General features: G+C 35.2%; 1 protein-coding gene across 1 annotated transcript in view; it reads right to left on the reverse strand.

Annotated features, from left to right (window-relative positions):
• LOC106139737 (bromodomain-containing protein 4) overlaps nucleotides 1-17,261 on the reverse strand; it is a 35,347-nt gene extending 18,086 nt beyond the window's left edge. The window contains exon 1 of the mRNA XM_013341234.2: nucleotides 17,159-17,261. Coding sequence (XP_013196688.2) covers nucleotides 17,159-17,176 — 18 coding nt within the window. The 5' untranslated portion in view covers nucleotides 17,177-17,261. The remainder of the gene's footprint in view (nucleotides 1-17,158) is intronic.
• Between the last annotated feature and the right edge of the window lie 260 nt (nucleotides 17,262-17,521).

Genomic DNA, 17,521 nt, shown 5'->3' on the forward strand with positions numbered 1-17,521 from the left:
GTAAACAGAGCTAACATTCTAAAAAAGTCACAGACAGGTCCGCAGGCGAAAGTCCAGAAGGAAAAATAATATTTTCCATTCACGATGGAAAATTCTCAAAGGTAAGGTAACATCGTGAGATAAGTTAACATCGTAAAAGTTTCTCAAAATCGCCGAGAGAGCCCTGCGACTGGTCCGGCCGGCTGGTAGAAAGTGGAATGTGCGGCACTCAACAATTTGGACGCGGTCACTTTTATGTTACGTCATTTTGAGATGATGCTTGCGATTTGCCAAATCTGATGCCCACTTTGATCTGGGGCGGTTGATGCGTCATGTTGAAAGTATGGAAGTAGCTAAGTATATATATATGTACACAAGCATTTATCGTAAGACAAAGATCAGTGGTTCGTCGCTAAATTACATTCATTTAGAAAATTAATAATATTGAATAATAGAGAGCTATATACGGGACAGATTACACAGATTGAATTAGCCTTAAAGTAAGTTCGAGACTTGTGTTACGAGATACTAACTAAATGATATTATATTTTATAATAAATTTTTATATAGATAAACATCCAAAACAATAGTAGATATATGTATCTAATTAGATTCATGTGATGTGACGCCAATAAATGATACCTTGTATCCAATTTCGGAAATAAATCTATTCTATTCCAGGCCCAGGACAATCAGAGAAAGTTTGTTTCTAATCATATCCTGGCCGGGATTCGAACCCGTAACCTCCTGTGTCCATCTGCGAAACATTAATTAAAAATTTTTCAATAAACAAGTATTCCATCGTGTAAAAGTCAATGAAAACATAGTGTTGATTTGTATCCAATAGACAACCTTTGTGCCTATAATAAATAAATCTTTTTTTGTAATCTTTGCATTTTGCTTAGAGCAAAGTGCTTATCTATCCAACCAAAACATTTAATTCAAAAAAGAGGTCACCTAATTAACTTTCATTACATAAATTATGTGAAAATTATGCCAATAAGTTGTTTAACAATGCCATCGTAACGGTCAAGCCTTGATATTGGCTCGGCCCAGCCATATTGATGAGGCGAAAGTCAGTCAACCTGGGTCAGTGGGCTCCTTAGGAACCACAATATGTAAACTTGAAATTTCTATACCGCAAATCAGTTATCTACTAATGAATACTTGAATAATACAAATTTCCTGCTTATCTTCAGAAGTAAGTTAAGGATTTGTGGCTGACCATTGCTTTGTGTGCAATACCTACATACATAATCACGTCTTCCATTGCGGATAAGACAGAGCCACCAGTCTTGAAAAGACAAACAGTGACAGGTTGACTACAGAAAGAATCCCAAGTGGATTAGCCAATCTCTTAGTCGCGTAGTTAAGTTGGTTAGGTAAAGTCTCAATAATTCCACGGTTTTATGCCTATCAGTCAAATCTGGCCTTAATCTTATGACCACTACGATGTGTGGTGTTAATGGAATTTGAAGTCAGTCAATCAGAAGAATTTCCAGTCAAGACGCTATATAGTTGATGCTATGCAGGGAAGTGAATGAAACTTCAATTTGTAAATTTAATTTTGGTTTGTGATCAACTTTTTTTATAAGTAGTTTTGGTTTTAATTTCGCTTCTTCCAAAATGTTATATTAATTGGTGTATAAATTATTTATAAGATAATTTAACCCTTAACTTGGCAACATAAAAAAATATAAAGAAAGTTATATTTATCAATAAATTTGGGTTCTATTAGGTTAAAAAACCTTAGGAAAAATAAAAATAAAAATTAAGGTTTTTCAGTTTTTGAAAAAAACTATGTGCAGCACAATGTACATTGCTAAGAACTCTAAAATGTATACGTCTTTCAAAGCGTACATTGCAATGTACATTGTCAATATGGCAATAAAGAACATTTTATATGTTTTATATATTTTTATTAGAGAAATACAATTATAACTATTATATTGGCAAACAGAAAAGAAATTGTTTCCGTAATTTTATGTGAGTTACATAACATTTAAGCAATATGAAAATTACGGAAACAATTTCTTTTCTGTTTACCAACAATAAAGCACAAATGCACATTGCATTTAATGCAGTACACAGTGGTTCTCCCTGTCTTGCAGTACTTACAACGTACTGTATCATTTCCCCCTTCTGGGAAATGCCCAATTTGGTCATATCGGACGCTATCGGTGGGACGGACAGAAACAGGCTTTTGAATTTTTAAATCTTCGTTTATGTCAACTGCTGTACTTCTTTCTATCTGTTTCCCACCTTTCGCTAATCCTTCGTACACTTCAAATCTAAAATCTTTTAAACAACCCTTCTTACCGTCTCGTCTATAAAGAATCCAGGCATTATTTATACTCATGTCTATCAACTGTGAGAATATACCAAGATACCACCGATGGCTCTTAAACGGCGTCCGATATAAAGATAATGGCCAAATCAACTCCGCCCATATGTTTATTATATTATATATTATACTACTATCTGTTCTGTGGATACTCTACTTCGACTTTTTTTCTTTTCATCTTTACTATAACGCTTTATTTTTTCAATAGGATACGAATCAACGAAAGAACTTATAAGTGTCACGACCTTATTATCGTGCCATTTTACTACTGCCAACTTATTTTTGTTGCATACAATTTGAGCACTAGTACCACGTTTCTTCTTTTTTATTTGTTGATCAGAAGGTAGTAGCTTCTGACAACCCCTAAGGCGATTACTTCTAATGGTGCCTAGGCTAAAAATATCGTACTCTTCTCTGAGAATATTTACCAGTTCTGGCGATGTGAAAAAATTATCCGCATAAACGATTGCAGGTTTATTTTTAATAGTCTGGCATAAAGCAAGTACAACCATACCTCCCAAGCCTATGGTTGTTTCTGAATCTGCAAATTTAAAACCTCTAAATGTGTCTTCTCCGCCGTACATAACAAAATCATATCTATATAAATCCCGATACCCCCGCACGAACAAAATTTTTAAAGCCCCATTTTTCGGTTTCATTTTAAGGTACTGCTTTCTTTTACCAGCTTTTCGACCTTTGTAAGGTATCATCATTTCGTCTATAGAATATTTACCTTCTTCTTCTACTTTTAAAAAGTTGAGATGAAATGCATTGCTCGAAGGAATTAAAGCTAAAATCTTATGCGCACGGGTTAATTTCAAGCTCTGCAGGCAAACAGAAAAAAGAAGCTCAGATAAGACATTCCCATGCACAAACACCAAAAACAATTAGAAAAAAAACCCCAAAAAAATAATTTTATTTTTTCTATAAAATTGGCAATGTACACTGTGGTTACCGTAGTGCCATGTTTGTATTTTACGGCATTCTGGGCAATGGACATCACAATGTACATTATATTCTTTGAGCCAAATATATATATTATACGTTAGTCACCATGTTTAAAATACATATTTTATATACTTTATAACATAAACATAAAAGCGCACGCAAGAAATGTACCCTTTCTCCATTAAATAATTAAATATGAATAAATTGCTTACCCGAGATGCGCGTACGCCTTGTTGTTTAGACGCAATTTTTATTTTGTCATTATTCCAAAGTGTTACCACATAAAATATATTTTCTTCTAATTTTAAATTATTTAAAGTATGTCTAGTAGAAAAAAAAAATGTGTAAAATTAAATAACTATTTCAGAATATTTTTTTGAAAACTATGTACACTGTCATGTACGTTATCAAGTTAAGGGTTGTTATAATAATTATAATATTACATAATTATTATATAGAAATATCTATATAATAATTATAATATTATAATTATTGTGCACTCTATAGAACCCAATCTCTATCTTTACGATCATTTTTTAAAACGCAGGAATCGATTTCAAACCGATTAAACCTTTACCTTCTAATCGAACGAACACTAATGACACGTCACTAGAGTAAATAACAGATAACTACTGTTTTCACCTGGTTCTCCCGGCGTGGGAACCAATTCTGCAGAAGGATGCCCATTAATAGTGAAAACTGGTCAGTTTACTTCGAACTGGGTCATGAATAATGACAAGGTATGATAAGTAAGGGTGAACTTTCTGATTTGTAATTTGATTAGATGTTTTTTGCAAATAATATCTACCGTTACATGTGGTTAACAGCAGTGCCGTGTGGTTTTCGGCACTTTAGTATAGAATCACTCCTTTCCCATTTCGTAAAAGGCGACTAAGGAATAGGTTTATAAACTTGGGATTCCCCTCGTAGGCAATGGGCTAGCAAACTGTAACTATTTTAATCTCAGTTTCACATCTGATCGTGGTTTTTCAGTCTTTTCGAGAGACTGTTGGTTCTGTCTACCCCGCAAGGGATATAGACGTGATTATATGTATGTATGTTTGTACCTTCACTGACTTACCAGCTAATTTGCGAACACTTTTTGAAAAACAATAATTAACGAAAAACTATCGAGTGCTATTCCAGCATGGAAGCTTGCTGAATCTGTTTATTCCCTTAATCACCCTTTAAAAATGGTCGAAATAAAACCTCCTTTTTTAAGTCGGTTACAACAGAAGAATCACAATTTAATTAAATTCATAATTAATAGAAGAAAGTCGTCTGCAATTAGGCAAATTAATTATGTATTTATTCAGATTAATAATAATATCAGTCTGTGAATATCAATAAGGTTATCATTGTTTTCTTATTGAGTAACATACAGACCGACAGAATGATCAATGAATTAATATTATGTAATACAAAATGGGTCCCAGCTAGCTAAATTTTTATTTTATTGGCAGTATTTCAAATTGTAACGAAATCGTAAGAGCAATTTTCTACTACCAAGAATACAAATATCACATCTTTTGGCATTTACCGGGCATACAGAGTAAAAAAGACTGAAAGTCCAGAATCGTTATTAGCTTATCGCCTGCTAGCATTGCAGGTTTGTAAGCCTTTACATTAGATTGTAAAATTATAATTAGCGCAGGTAGAAAAACAGTGGGCATTACACTATAATAAACAAATATATACGGGACCAATAATTACACAGATTGAGTTAGCCTCGAAGTAAGTTCGAGACTTGTGTTATTACGAGATACTGACTCAACGATACTATATTTTATAATAAATACTTATATAGATATAAACATCCAAGATCCAAGCCAATCAGAAAAAGTTCTTTTCTCATCATGCCCTGGCCGGGATTCGAACCCGGGACCTCCGGTGTCACAGACAAGCGTACTACCGCTGCGCCACAGGGGCCGTTACACACACCACACTATATTTTATCTTTGCTATCAGACCACCTTTATGAAGTACGAAAAAAAAAAAACAATAAACGCCGGAATTCAGTCATCAAAAGATGCATTTGAGAGTATTACGTAAGGTGCGGTGATGGGCTGAGATAGTTTGAACAGTAACATATGATTTGGAATGTAAATTGAGGTATGGTTTAAAATATAAGCTGAGGCGATAGCGGACAAATTGATATAATTATATTTTTTACAATACATACGTATGTATGACATTTATAACAATTACGGGGTGGACAGAGTTAAAAATTTTAGGCCACGTTATGCTGTATGGCCTAATGGTAGAAGTGAGAGATAATTAATTACGTTTCTTGACACAAGTACAATAGTGCAGTTCCATGATAATAATTTTCATAACTTGTTCCATTTACAATGAATCTCGAAATAGTGGAACTACAAGCCCGTCATCACAAAAAGAAGAATCTTAAGTTTATAAGCATTTCCCTTGATAGCCTTTTACTGGAAAAAGAAGTTATATTTTCAATAGACTTTTATTAACTTGAATGAATCTACTAACTGCCGCCTTAACTACTCATAATTTTTGACGTGATACAAAAGTTTGGTCTTTTTTATTACACCTACTTCTTGTTTGTTTTTTAACTCTTTATTGCCCATAAAAAGAAATACCTATAACAAAATATAAAACAGTCATTGGATTAAGAAGAATATGTATAATGGCGGACTTATCAAAATCGGGATTTCTTCCAGTCAACCAAAATATAAAGGAAAATCTAGAATCAAAGAGGTAGCACACATTAAAAGCATTGAGGATGCGTTATTCATTCATATGGGTTTCTCATAATTTAACAACCTGGGGTTAAATCGATTAAAATATTAGAACTATTTAATCGATATATTATGTATGTATTTCTCTTCTGATGTAACTTTATCTAAATTTAAGTAGGGACTTTTATTTATGAAAATAGATTCCGAATCATTATTTCATAATCGTCTGCTTTCTCTAATTCAATGTCCCCGAATAATCATTACTTATTCAATTTATATAGTTTTCGAGCTGCCATCGAGGCTCGCTTATTTTATTGCTTTCCCTTATTTAAGGTCCGTCACACACATACCACAGCCCTACTGGAATAAATTTCTCTAGTAATAAATAGTGTCCTTGTAATAAACTTCTCTTTACTTTAAGTTTTGTACTCGATTTTATCTGTTGGTTTTTTTAAGATCATGGTATTGTGGACAATGTGACCTAATGGATATTAAAATTAAAATTTTTTTCATGTTGTTCTCTACTTTATTAATTTCCTTTAAAAAACTGGTCTTATAAAATAAATTAAAACATGAATTTTAATATCACAGATAAATTAAAAAAAAATATCTACAAAATACAAACAAAAAGAAATATGCTTCTGTAAGTTTTCCCTTACATTGTCACATATTCTTATAGGTACTTATTTCTATATGTTTAAAAATAAATTATGTACACTAATAATATTCACAGAATAACAGATCAATACCGAATCCAAAAATATTATGAAGAGTACATATTAACGTGCCGTGTGAAAATGGCCTTCTTAACTAAGTCTTAAGTCAGATAAATGACCCCCCAAGTTTATGTAACATTCACAATTAAATGAACGAGCCGGTAATGGATTTTATGGTTCGAGCTTCTAAAGTGACTACCATTTTTTAGAATTAAATCGGGAGATCTGACATTTTATGGACGTTCTTGGCCTGTTAGGGAAAAAATAATGATCATTGTATAATAATTTATTGATTGATATTAGATAGTCTGTGGAGTGATAAAGTAAGATATGTAATCTCTGTTTTGTAAGCGATAGGTAAGGGATGTTCCATTCTTCCTTGGGTATTACATACATACATACATACATACATTAAATCACGCCTCTTTCCCGGAGGGGTAGGCAGAGACTACCTCTTTCCACTTGCCACGATTTCTGCATATTTCCTTCGCTTCATCCACATTCATAACTCTCTTCATGCGAGCTCGGCGGTTTAGGGTACTTTTGACCTGACCCTTTACCAGGACGTCCTAAATTTGATCAAGATACGTTCGTCTAGGTCTTCCCACTCCGACCTTTCCCTCCTTGGGTATTATAATAAGGTATATTAATTCAATCATCACCAAGTACTTGCCATTTTTTTAAAAGGTGAAGCCTGATTACGTATGTTTATAGTTATTAATCTCTCTGTAAACCAACAACACTTAATTACAGTCTTGAAAGTTCAAGTCATCATTCGGCGCCTTTTATAATTCTATTTTTGAATTAAAACCGCTTATAATAGGTAAGTACACATAACTTCTAATTATCATTTGGCGCCTTTTTAAATTCTATTTTTAAATTACAAGGGCTTTTTACACACATCTATCTCATATAAAAGAAAAAAAAAATACCGTGAGATTCATGCTGACCGAAAGTATTTTGACGACGGCGTCATAAAAAGTAAAAGTTGTAACCTACAAATACCTTATTACATGATACATAGAGTTCGGATTACAACGTCGGGTGAGTGATGTAAACGTTTGCTTAATTTTACAATTACATCGAATGTGTCAAATACTTTTACTGTGGACTTTCTCGGAAGGTCGTCGAGGACACAAAAATGTGTGGAGTTGCTTAAGGTTTTTTTTTGTTATGGAATATTATTTTTTATTGGTAAAAAATTAAAAAAAAATAAAATTCTTTCTTTTCTGAGGGCTTGTACAATTGCATCTGTCAAACTAGTGAGCATTTTAATATGATTCGTGATTGTATAATTTTATCAACATTTTGAGATTTTTTATCAATATCTGTTATCTAAACGATATTTCTAAACAACTTCAGCTTTAAATAAAACTAATACCTTTTACGTTAAATATCTAATTATGGGTAATATATTAAATATTTACACTAAATTCCATAATAAACGTTTTACTATAAACATTATGGCCGCGTACTTGGTATGGTATGCATAATTTTATAATTAATTCCGAAATTTAGGAACTTTTATTCAAAATGTTTATACGTTACGTTATCTGTTTTATTAACGATTTTATTATGTTTATGCGTAATAGTAATATTCATCTGTAAGGTTCGTTAGCTATGGTTTAACACTTAGTGTTACGTAAAACGACGCAAGAGGTGACACTTCATAAATCGTGAATTGATTAATAAAAAAAAATTAAAAATAATTGTATTGGTAAATTTTACATTTCCCCGAGACTTTGTTGCTGTTGGAAATTTCCCAATCAAAGCCTTAAATAATTTTTTTAAGTTTATTCGTTACAAAAAAAAGATATAAAAATCTTATTTTTAAAAATACTTAGTAAATTCTTGAATTATCTTCATAATAAAAAAAATCAAGACAGCCTCTCAAACCACACGGTAACCTAATCGGTTTCGTGAATCTTTTGAAATCATCCAATGTACAATAACATACCTTGATGATCGTTTCAAAATACAGACAAGGAAATAGTCTGAACATCAGTAACATACGTTAACTCACATATCTATTCACATCTACAGGACGTTACGTAACGCACGCTGCTCCACGGATTTCTATGTCCCAAGAGCTGTACTATGTGAAGAGAGATTATAAAGGTAGATGTACGATTAGACAATTTGTACAATCTTCCCAATTAAGTTAACGAGATATTGTTTACTCTGATCGGTGTGTGTTTTGTTTAGTTGTTTTTTTTTTGCCGTGATCACGATAATTTGATAAGTTTGATCACTGTTAATAGAAGTTGCAAATAATTTTAAGTAATTATAATAAATCTGTAGAGAGGTCAATTCTGTACATGGAATATATTTTTAAAATAACTATCAGGGGGTGATTAGTGATCGATACTGATGCCAAAAATGCAATCAGTAAATTTTTTGTCTGTCTGTCTGTCTGTCTGTCTGTCTGTCTGTCTGTCTGTATGTTCTTTATAGAAACAAAAACTACTGGACGGATTTTAATGAAACTTGGTACAGGTATTCTTCATACTCCTGAGCAGGTTATAGTATACTTTTCATTGCGCTACAATCACTAGGAGCAGAGCAGTGAAAGGAAATGTTGGGAAAACGGGAGAAGTTACTTGATTTTTCAAGCTTCCGTCGCGTGTGAAGCCTTAATGGTTAAAGATACAGCGAAACCATGTATAACGGAAATATTCTACATAAAATTATTAATAAAATATCCCACGACAGCATAAGTCTATCTTTTATAGTTGACTCACAATAACACGTTTAATTCCTAATAGCTTAGCAGTTCGGAGATTTCTGATTATATTTCTTTACTCTGATGTTTATAATACCAATAACACTCACACTCATTCGTTATTCTTAAAATTAATATAAGTACCTATTCAATAAAAAAAGAATCATCGAAATCGGTATAGAAACACCAAACTTATACATGAAATAAAATACCCTAACAAGCCATCGCGCGTAAATACTGAATCATGCTATAAGGATTATTTTTGCGTAACGGTTGCCGCGCTCGACGCGGCTAGCGGCGGCAGGGTATAAAAGGGGCAGGAGGCGAGCGTAAGCTTCATGACCAAGGCAGCCAGGGGGGGAATTCACGCAGTTCTCTCCTCCAGCCTCCCCCTGAGGACGAAGCTCGGGATCTACCAAACGTACGTCAGATCCCGTCTCACGTACGCGGCCCCGGCGTGGTACGCATTCTGCTCTGAGACCAACAGGAGAAGACTCAGAGCCCAAGAGAACCAAAGTCTCAGAGCAGTCGTCAGAGCCCCGTGCTACGTAAGGAACTCGACGATCCTCAGGGACCTGAAGTGGGAGAACCTAGATATTCGAGAGGGCGGACGCGTCATCACACAGCCACCTGCGCGGCATCGCGCCGCTCCACGCCCGCCCTCCGGGCCATCGGGTGAAACCCTCCCCTCGCTGCCTCGCGGCTGACGTCGTCGACCAGTGACAACGCCGCCGCCGATGGGAACTCCCAGTGTATGAAGACGTGAAGACCCAGGCCGTCACGGCCACCCCATCGACCTGCCTACAGTCATAGGCAGCGATGATGCCATTGAAGAGGGCCAAAAACCCTGACCAATCTACTCTGACTCCCTTAAGGGAGTATGGGAAGACCCGACGACGGCAAGACAGTATTGCACAGGCGTTTCAACTTTATTCTCATTTCTTTTTATTTTGTAAGTTGTAGGTACATATTTCTGATTATAATTATATTAGAATATTTTCTTTAGTTTAAATAGGCACTTAGATTTGTACATACATACATAAAATCATGCCTCTTTCCCGGAGGGGTAGGCAGAGATTACCTCTTTCCACTTGCCACGATCTTATATTAATCTATACTAATATTATAAAACTGAAGAATTTGTTTGTTTGTTTGAATGAGCTAATCTCAAGAACTACTGGTTCGATTTAAAAGATTATTTTTGTGTTGAATAGACCATTTATCGAGGAATGCTTTAGGCTATATAACGTCTATCTGCAACTATTAGGAGCGAAGAAATAATGGAAGATGTGAAAAATATCGGGGAAGGAGCATCCTTGAGGGCTTCAATGATGCCCAAAATAACTATTCCACGCGGACGAAGTCGCAGGCACAGCTAGTTTTAAGTAATAAGGCTTATTGATGATTAAAATGAATAACAATATCGTTTCTTTCTACGATAATTAAATATCTTTATTCTTGTTTTTTTTTATTACTACTGGAGACACTGTTTGTATTTGCGCCTTTCAATAACTTTTTAGTTTTTGTATATACGTGTGTTTGATGGAATTGAGATTCAGTTATAGGATAGGACTCAGAGACAGGTTACTAGCCCATCGCCTAAAAGGAGATTCTCAAGCACACATTACATCCAAGTTTTTAAAAGTACTTATATGAAAATACACCTAAATACACGTATCCTTACAAAATATCCTTAATATAATGTGTCGTGTGGTTTCCGGCACTTTAAAATTCAAACCATTCCATATCTTTCCCATTGATGTCGTAAAAGCGAGAAAGGGATAGGCTTATAAACATGATTGATAGGCTTATAAACCTATGATTCCGCTTGTAGGAGATGGGCTAACAACCTGTCACTATTTGAATCTCAATTCCATCATAGACACATACATCAGCCTTTCAGTCTACCCCGCAAAGCATATAGACGTGACTAGGTATATGAATGAACGTAGGTATCCTTACAAAAATATGTAGTTTTATATACAAAACACACATATTAGTTTAAGAGAAAGTGGGAAACAGATGCTAACAATAGATTCCTCAAGTGTAAACAATGTATATACACTACACGTGAGTGTTCGTCACGTCTGTCTGCTACACTTAAAAATGCTTAAGTTTAGACTAAGCCGCTATTAGTGATGCTTATCTCGACATTAAGCCTATTAGATACGCTCGTGCTTCAAGTAATAAAAAGGGTTTTTCATCGAAAAGGAATTATTGGTGACTATATTTCGAATAGTAGGTATCTATATTTATTGATCTTAGGTACTAATATTATAAATGCAAAAGTTTGTGAGTATGTCAGTATGGACGTTTGTAACTCTTTCATGCAAAAACTGCTGAACCGATTACGATGAAATTTGGTACGCAGATAGCTGAAGACACAGAATAATATAAAGGCTACTTTTTTTCTCGCGGGATTGAAAGGGTTTCCATGCGGACGAAGTCCCGGGCGGCTTCTAGTATCTATATAATGACAGTTAAATTTCTTTTTATGTGTAATAAAGAGTTTACAAACGAAAAAGCTTGCCATTGAGTCACAAGGTACCGGGTTCGATTCGCGGTCAGGTCAATATGGCAAAAGACTGTCAATCTTAATAATGTAATCAATAACATTAAAATTTGATTCATTACCGTTTTAGGAGTGTGAATTAAAACTTTAGAAGGGGAAGTCCTAGCTGAACGACAATGACCAAATCAGGTCAAGAGTACCCAAAATCGACGAGCTCGCGTGAAGAGACTTATGAATGTGGATGAAGTGAAAGAAGTATGCATGGCTCGTGGCAATTAGAATGATGAATTTATATATGTATGTATGTAAGTTGTTACCTACATATATCTTGCGTTAGAATTTCATAACTTAGTATTAGAGAAAATGTTCTTAGCATATTTCCCAAGATTATTGACTTGCGTAATGATAAACCTTAACATGTGCAACGCATTAACATATACATATATATTTATATGATTATATATATATGATTGTTAACATGATCGTAGATAGTTCAGCACGTTGAATGCCTCATTATATTCACTAATATGTTATAATCGTTCTCAGCTATGTAGATTTAGTTAGGTGCTGTGTGGTTCCCGGCACCAATAAAAAAAGTATAGGACCACTCCATCTCGTTCCCCTGGATGTTGTAACAGGCGACTGAGGGATAGGCTAGAGATACTTGGGATTCCTGTTTTAGACGATGGGCTGGCTACCTGTCACTGTTTGCGTCTCAATTCTATCATTAAGCCAAACAGATGAACGTGGCGTTTTAGGCTTTTCAAGACTGTTGGCTTTGTCCACTCCGCAAGGGATGTAGACGTGATTATAAATAGAATTAATCAATCAATTTAAAATGAAAACTAAAAATGGAAAAATCCATTAAGTCGCCATTTCCATCTCTCGTTTAAAAAGCAGTAAGTAACTGAAAGAGACAACTATGTATAATGACTTCAAAAAGTCGTAATACAATTGCAGTGCGTATGAGTTCAACTCGACTACACACAATGATTAGAACGGTAAGTGGGGTATAGGCCTACTGCGCTGGTTCAGTTCAAAGTCAAGGTCGTGTTAATAGCCCTCCTCACTAAACCGAATTGGTCTGGTTTTGGCGCCGGAAACATTATCTATAGATTCTGTTGTGACACATTTTTTAAATGATTTCTGCAAAAAAAAAGGTGGTTCTTGAATTGACTTGTATGTATGTACGGTTATCTCGCGTTTAGCCGAACCGATTTTGATGTGGTTTTTAGGAAAGTGTTTGTTACACTAAGGAGTAGGTCAAAATAGAGATTGGATTTATATATGTATAAGATACCGTTATTACCGGTCGAATCAAAGTTAAAGTAAAATATTTATAAACGAGACATTTTTAATTTTTAATTTGTCAAATGATACAAAGATATTAAACATATAATGTCAATAAAAAACAAAAAGTCATTTGTTGTATTAGATAGATAAAAAATTCATTCACACTATATCAAAAACCTACAAACAGAAATTCTAGCTAAAACCAGACTAAATTCAAACTAATTCACTACAAATTTCAAACTGGATGTCAGGTAGTGACCCACATTCTGATAAAGCTGTTACCTGGCACAGGATACGATAATGTGACAGGTGTGAGCGGAATATATCTGACGGCCTCTGTGGCGCAGCGGTTGTGCGCTTGTCTGTGACACCGGAGGTCCCGGGTTCGAATCCCGGCCAGGGCACGATGAGCAACGACCTTTCTCTGATTGGCCTGGGTCTTGGATGTTTATCTATATAAGTATTTATTATAAAATATAGTATCTTTGAGTTAGTATCTCGTAACACAAGTCTCGAACTTACTTCGAGGCTAACTCAATCTGTGTAATTTGTCCCGTATATATTTATTTATTTATATCTTGAATTGGTGACAGATGGGCGTCTACCATTGGTTTTATGGTAGATATAAAACAATTTGGGAAAAAAACAGTTCTGTTAAGGTGCCGTGTGGTTCCCGGCACCAATCACACTTCAATTTCACTAATGCGTCATATACACATTATTAATGCTTGTGCATTTTTGACATGGTGTTGACATAATTTGTACAGTGTGTACATATTTTATCTTTACTTATTTGACGAAATACTCGTAATACTCGTATTGAAATAGTTAGTTTTACATTAATTCATGTTTTTTAATGTAGACAATGTGCATTCGTCCACAATTTAGATTTAAGAGATCTACATTTTTTAATTGACGACCAGTGAAAATGCTGGAGTGTAGTTTGTTCCGCTGCTTCTTCTACACATGCGATTTGGAAGCGGTACTAATTATAATTATCTAGATTTAAGTGATGTGCCGTCAATAATACCTTGTATCCAATTTTGAAAATAAATCTATTCTATTGTAACTTAACTAGTAATGTTTTTACGTTATGTCATTCAGACGGACAGACATCACTCTGCAATTTACATTAACTATGGCATAACATTCGTATTTATGATGTTGTTGACGACAGAAATAGTACACTTTTCATGCACTCTATCTCTTTCCCGTAAATGTCGTAAAAGGCGACATAGGGAATAGGTGCACATCGTCTGTTAGCGGAGTCAAAAAGTGTAAGTGTAAGCCAGCTCCTCTTCTCGTGTAGATTGTAAAAGCCAATACAGGAAAAGGCTAATAAAGAATAGGACCACTCCATCACTTTCTCATGGATGTCGTAAATGGCGACTAAGGGATAGGCTTACAAACTTGAGATTCTTTATTTTAGGCGATGGGCTAGCAACCTGTCACTATTTGAATCTCAATTCTATCATTAAGCCATACAGCTGAACGTGGCCTATCAATATTATCATGAATTGGCACTGTCTATCCCGTAGGGGATATAGACGTGATAATATAAATCTTTTTACGAATTTACTTAAAGAAATCAGTCCAATGAGCGCGTCGATGTCTTTCCTATGAACGTTATACCCGTGATGAGTTGTTGTTGAGGTATGAATGAATAAAGAAAATTTATTCAAAAACCTGGCACATAGTGTACGGTACATGAAAATTAAAACTTTACATAGTTTTGTGAGGTGTACCCTTTTTTCATAACTACCTACGCCCCTAAGCTTTGTTCCCGTTGGAATTATGACATAAATACTATAAGTTATTGGTGCCGTGTGGTTCCCGGCACCAATGAAAAAAGAAAAGTCCTATTCTCCGTCACTCCGTCTCTTTCCCATGGATGTCGTTAAAGGCGACTAAGGGATAGACTTGTAAGCTTATGAGCTTTGTCTACCCCGCAAGGGATATAGACGTGACAATATGTATGTATGTAAAGCAAAGGAGACGTTTAATGGATTTTTAAGCGGCATTATTGTCCGATCGCTATGTCCCTCCCCCCCCTTTACAGTAACATACATACATAAAATCACGCCTCTTTCCCGGAGGGGTAGGCAGAGACTACCTCTTTCCACTTGCCACGATCTCTGCATATTTCCTTCGCTTTATCCACATTCATAACTCTCTTCATGCAAGCTCGGCGGTTTCGGGTACCTTTGACCTGACCCTTTACCAGGACGTTCTTAATTTGATCAAGATACGTACGTCTAGGTCTTTCCACTCCGACCTTTCCCTCCACACTCTCCTTGTATATCTTAGTCACCCTGTTTTCATTCATCCTCTCCACATGACCGAATATATACATACATACATACATACATAAAATCACGCCTCTTTCCCGGAGGGGTAGGCAGAGACACACATTCATAACTCTCTTCATGCAAGCTCGGTGGTTTCGGGTACTTTTGACCTGGCCCTTTATCAGGACGTCCTTAATTTGATCAAGATACGTTCGTCTATATATATGGTCCTTTTATTCATTACATAAAAGGGAGAAATGCATGTAGGTCGCGAGACCGGATAGACGGACGACGTTTCACTTGTTTTCTCACTATTTATATATAGCTTTACGAGTTTCCTACCGCAAGCTACGAAGATGTTTCTGAGAAACGCACATTTTTATATGAGTTTCAATTTATCGAATTCCGCGTGATATGAAGTTATTTGATATTACGTGAAATATATTTGTTTATATATTTTATACTAAATATCGAATGTGCCGTTTGGTTCCTGGCACAAATATAAAAAAAAAATAGGATCACTCATTCTGATGGATGTCGTAAAAGGCGAATAAGGGATAGGCTTGTAAACTTGGGATTCTTCATTTGGGCGATGGGCTAGCAACCCGTCATTATTTGAATCTTGACTCTATCATTGAGCCAAACAGCTGAACGTGGCCTTTCGGTTTTCAAGACTGTTGGCTCTGTCTACCCCGCGATATAGACGTGACTATATGAATGAATCATATATCTACTAATGTATGTAAAACTCTTCCGTTACAGAGTAACTGTCAGACTGACGTACATACGATGCGCAGTCTAAACCGCTAGGTCCGGACCTTGAAGTTAGGAATGAAGGTACCTTAAGGATGGACCACAAAGAAAGGATTTTCCAAAATCTCGCGGGAACGGGAAAATTTACAAATGAATTAGGTATACAAAACAAAAAGCGTTCAAAGATTTAAAATTTTACATGTAGATGGTCAAATGGTGCATTTAGAGATATTCTGAATTCCCGCGGGAACGAAAAATAATGCAATTTTTCGTTGACGCATCTGCACTCTAGTTTTAATTATTTTAGAAGAATAATGTTTATCCCCAAATGACTAGATTAGATCTAGTGGAAAATGAAGTCGAAAATAAATATTGTAATTAGTATTGTATGCTAATGAACTGTCAGAGTGTTTCATAAACTCAAGTGGATAAATTTGAATGAAGCGGCGGCGAATGAGTTTTCAAAAGCGCATAATATTTGACGTTGAGTGTGAAAGTGTCATAATTCTAATACGTATTTATATGCATTTTTTAATAAATTTAAATAAATAAGTTGCGTAAAAATGTAATTAATAAGATATAATTTTATTTTAATTAAGGCTACTTGTTAAAAAAAAAAATAGTTTTATCAAATTATCAACGAATAAAATGTTCTCATAAAACGCTAACCCAATTTTGGTTGCACTTGACATGTCACAGTTTTCGATCACAAAATCAGTGAACCGGCACTAACGGCACTCGGACATGAATCGATAAAAACGTTTCTTCCGATGATGAATCGATGATCACTCGACTTTCACTAAAGAAAGTGGACTCGCCCGCGGCGAGCCAAAATTGGCGATCACACAAAACAAGTCACAAAAATTATAAAAAAAAAAAAATCAAAAATCGAACTCACCCATAAAATCAACCTCATTGTATCCGTGCGGCACAACACTTTAAAAAAAATAAATTAAAAAAACAAAACAGGCACAGCACAGGCGCGATCGCGCGCGCTCTTCTCACAACTGAGGCGAAGGCATCGTGTCATACAGCCTCCCCGCCAAAGAAAGTATACAACCTTCACATTCGTGGATTATGTAAACTTGTACAAAAAACGCAAGTGCATTATGAATATAATGGAGGCTGAGATGATGACAATGAGGTTAGGATGTTCCGCTTGTTTTAAAGCCTATATGATATCGAGTTAATATGACCGTTGCGGATGATTTTACATGAATCAACTGTTATGTGACCTTTGCAGGGGAACCTGACCCGTACA

Source organism: Amyelois transitella, chromosome 19 (genome assembly GCF_032362555.1).
Source record: "Amyelois transitella isolate CPQ chromosome 19, ilAmyTran1.1, whole genome shotgun sequence".
NCBI lineage: Eukaryota > Metazoa > Arthropoda > Insecta > Lepidoptera > Pyralidae > Amyelois > Amyelois transitella.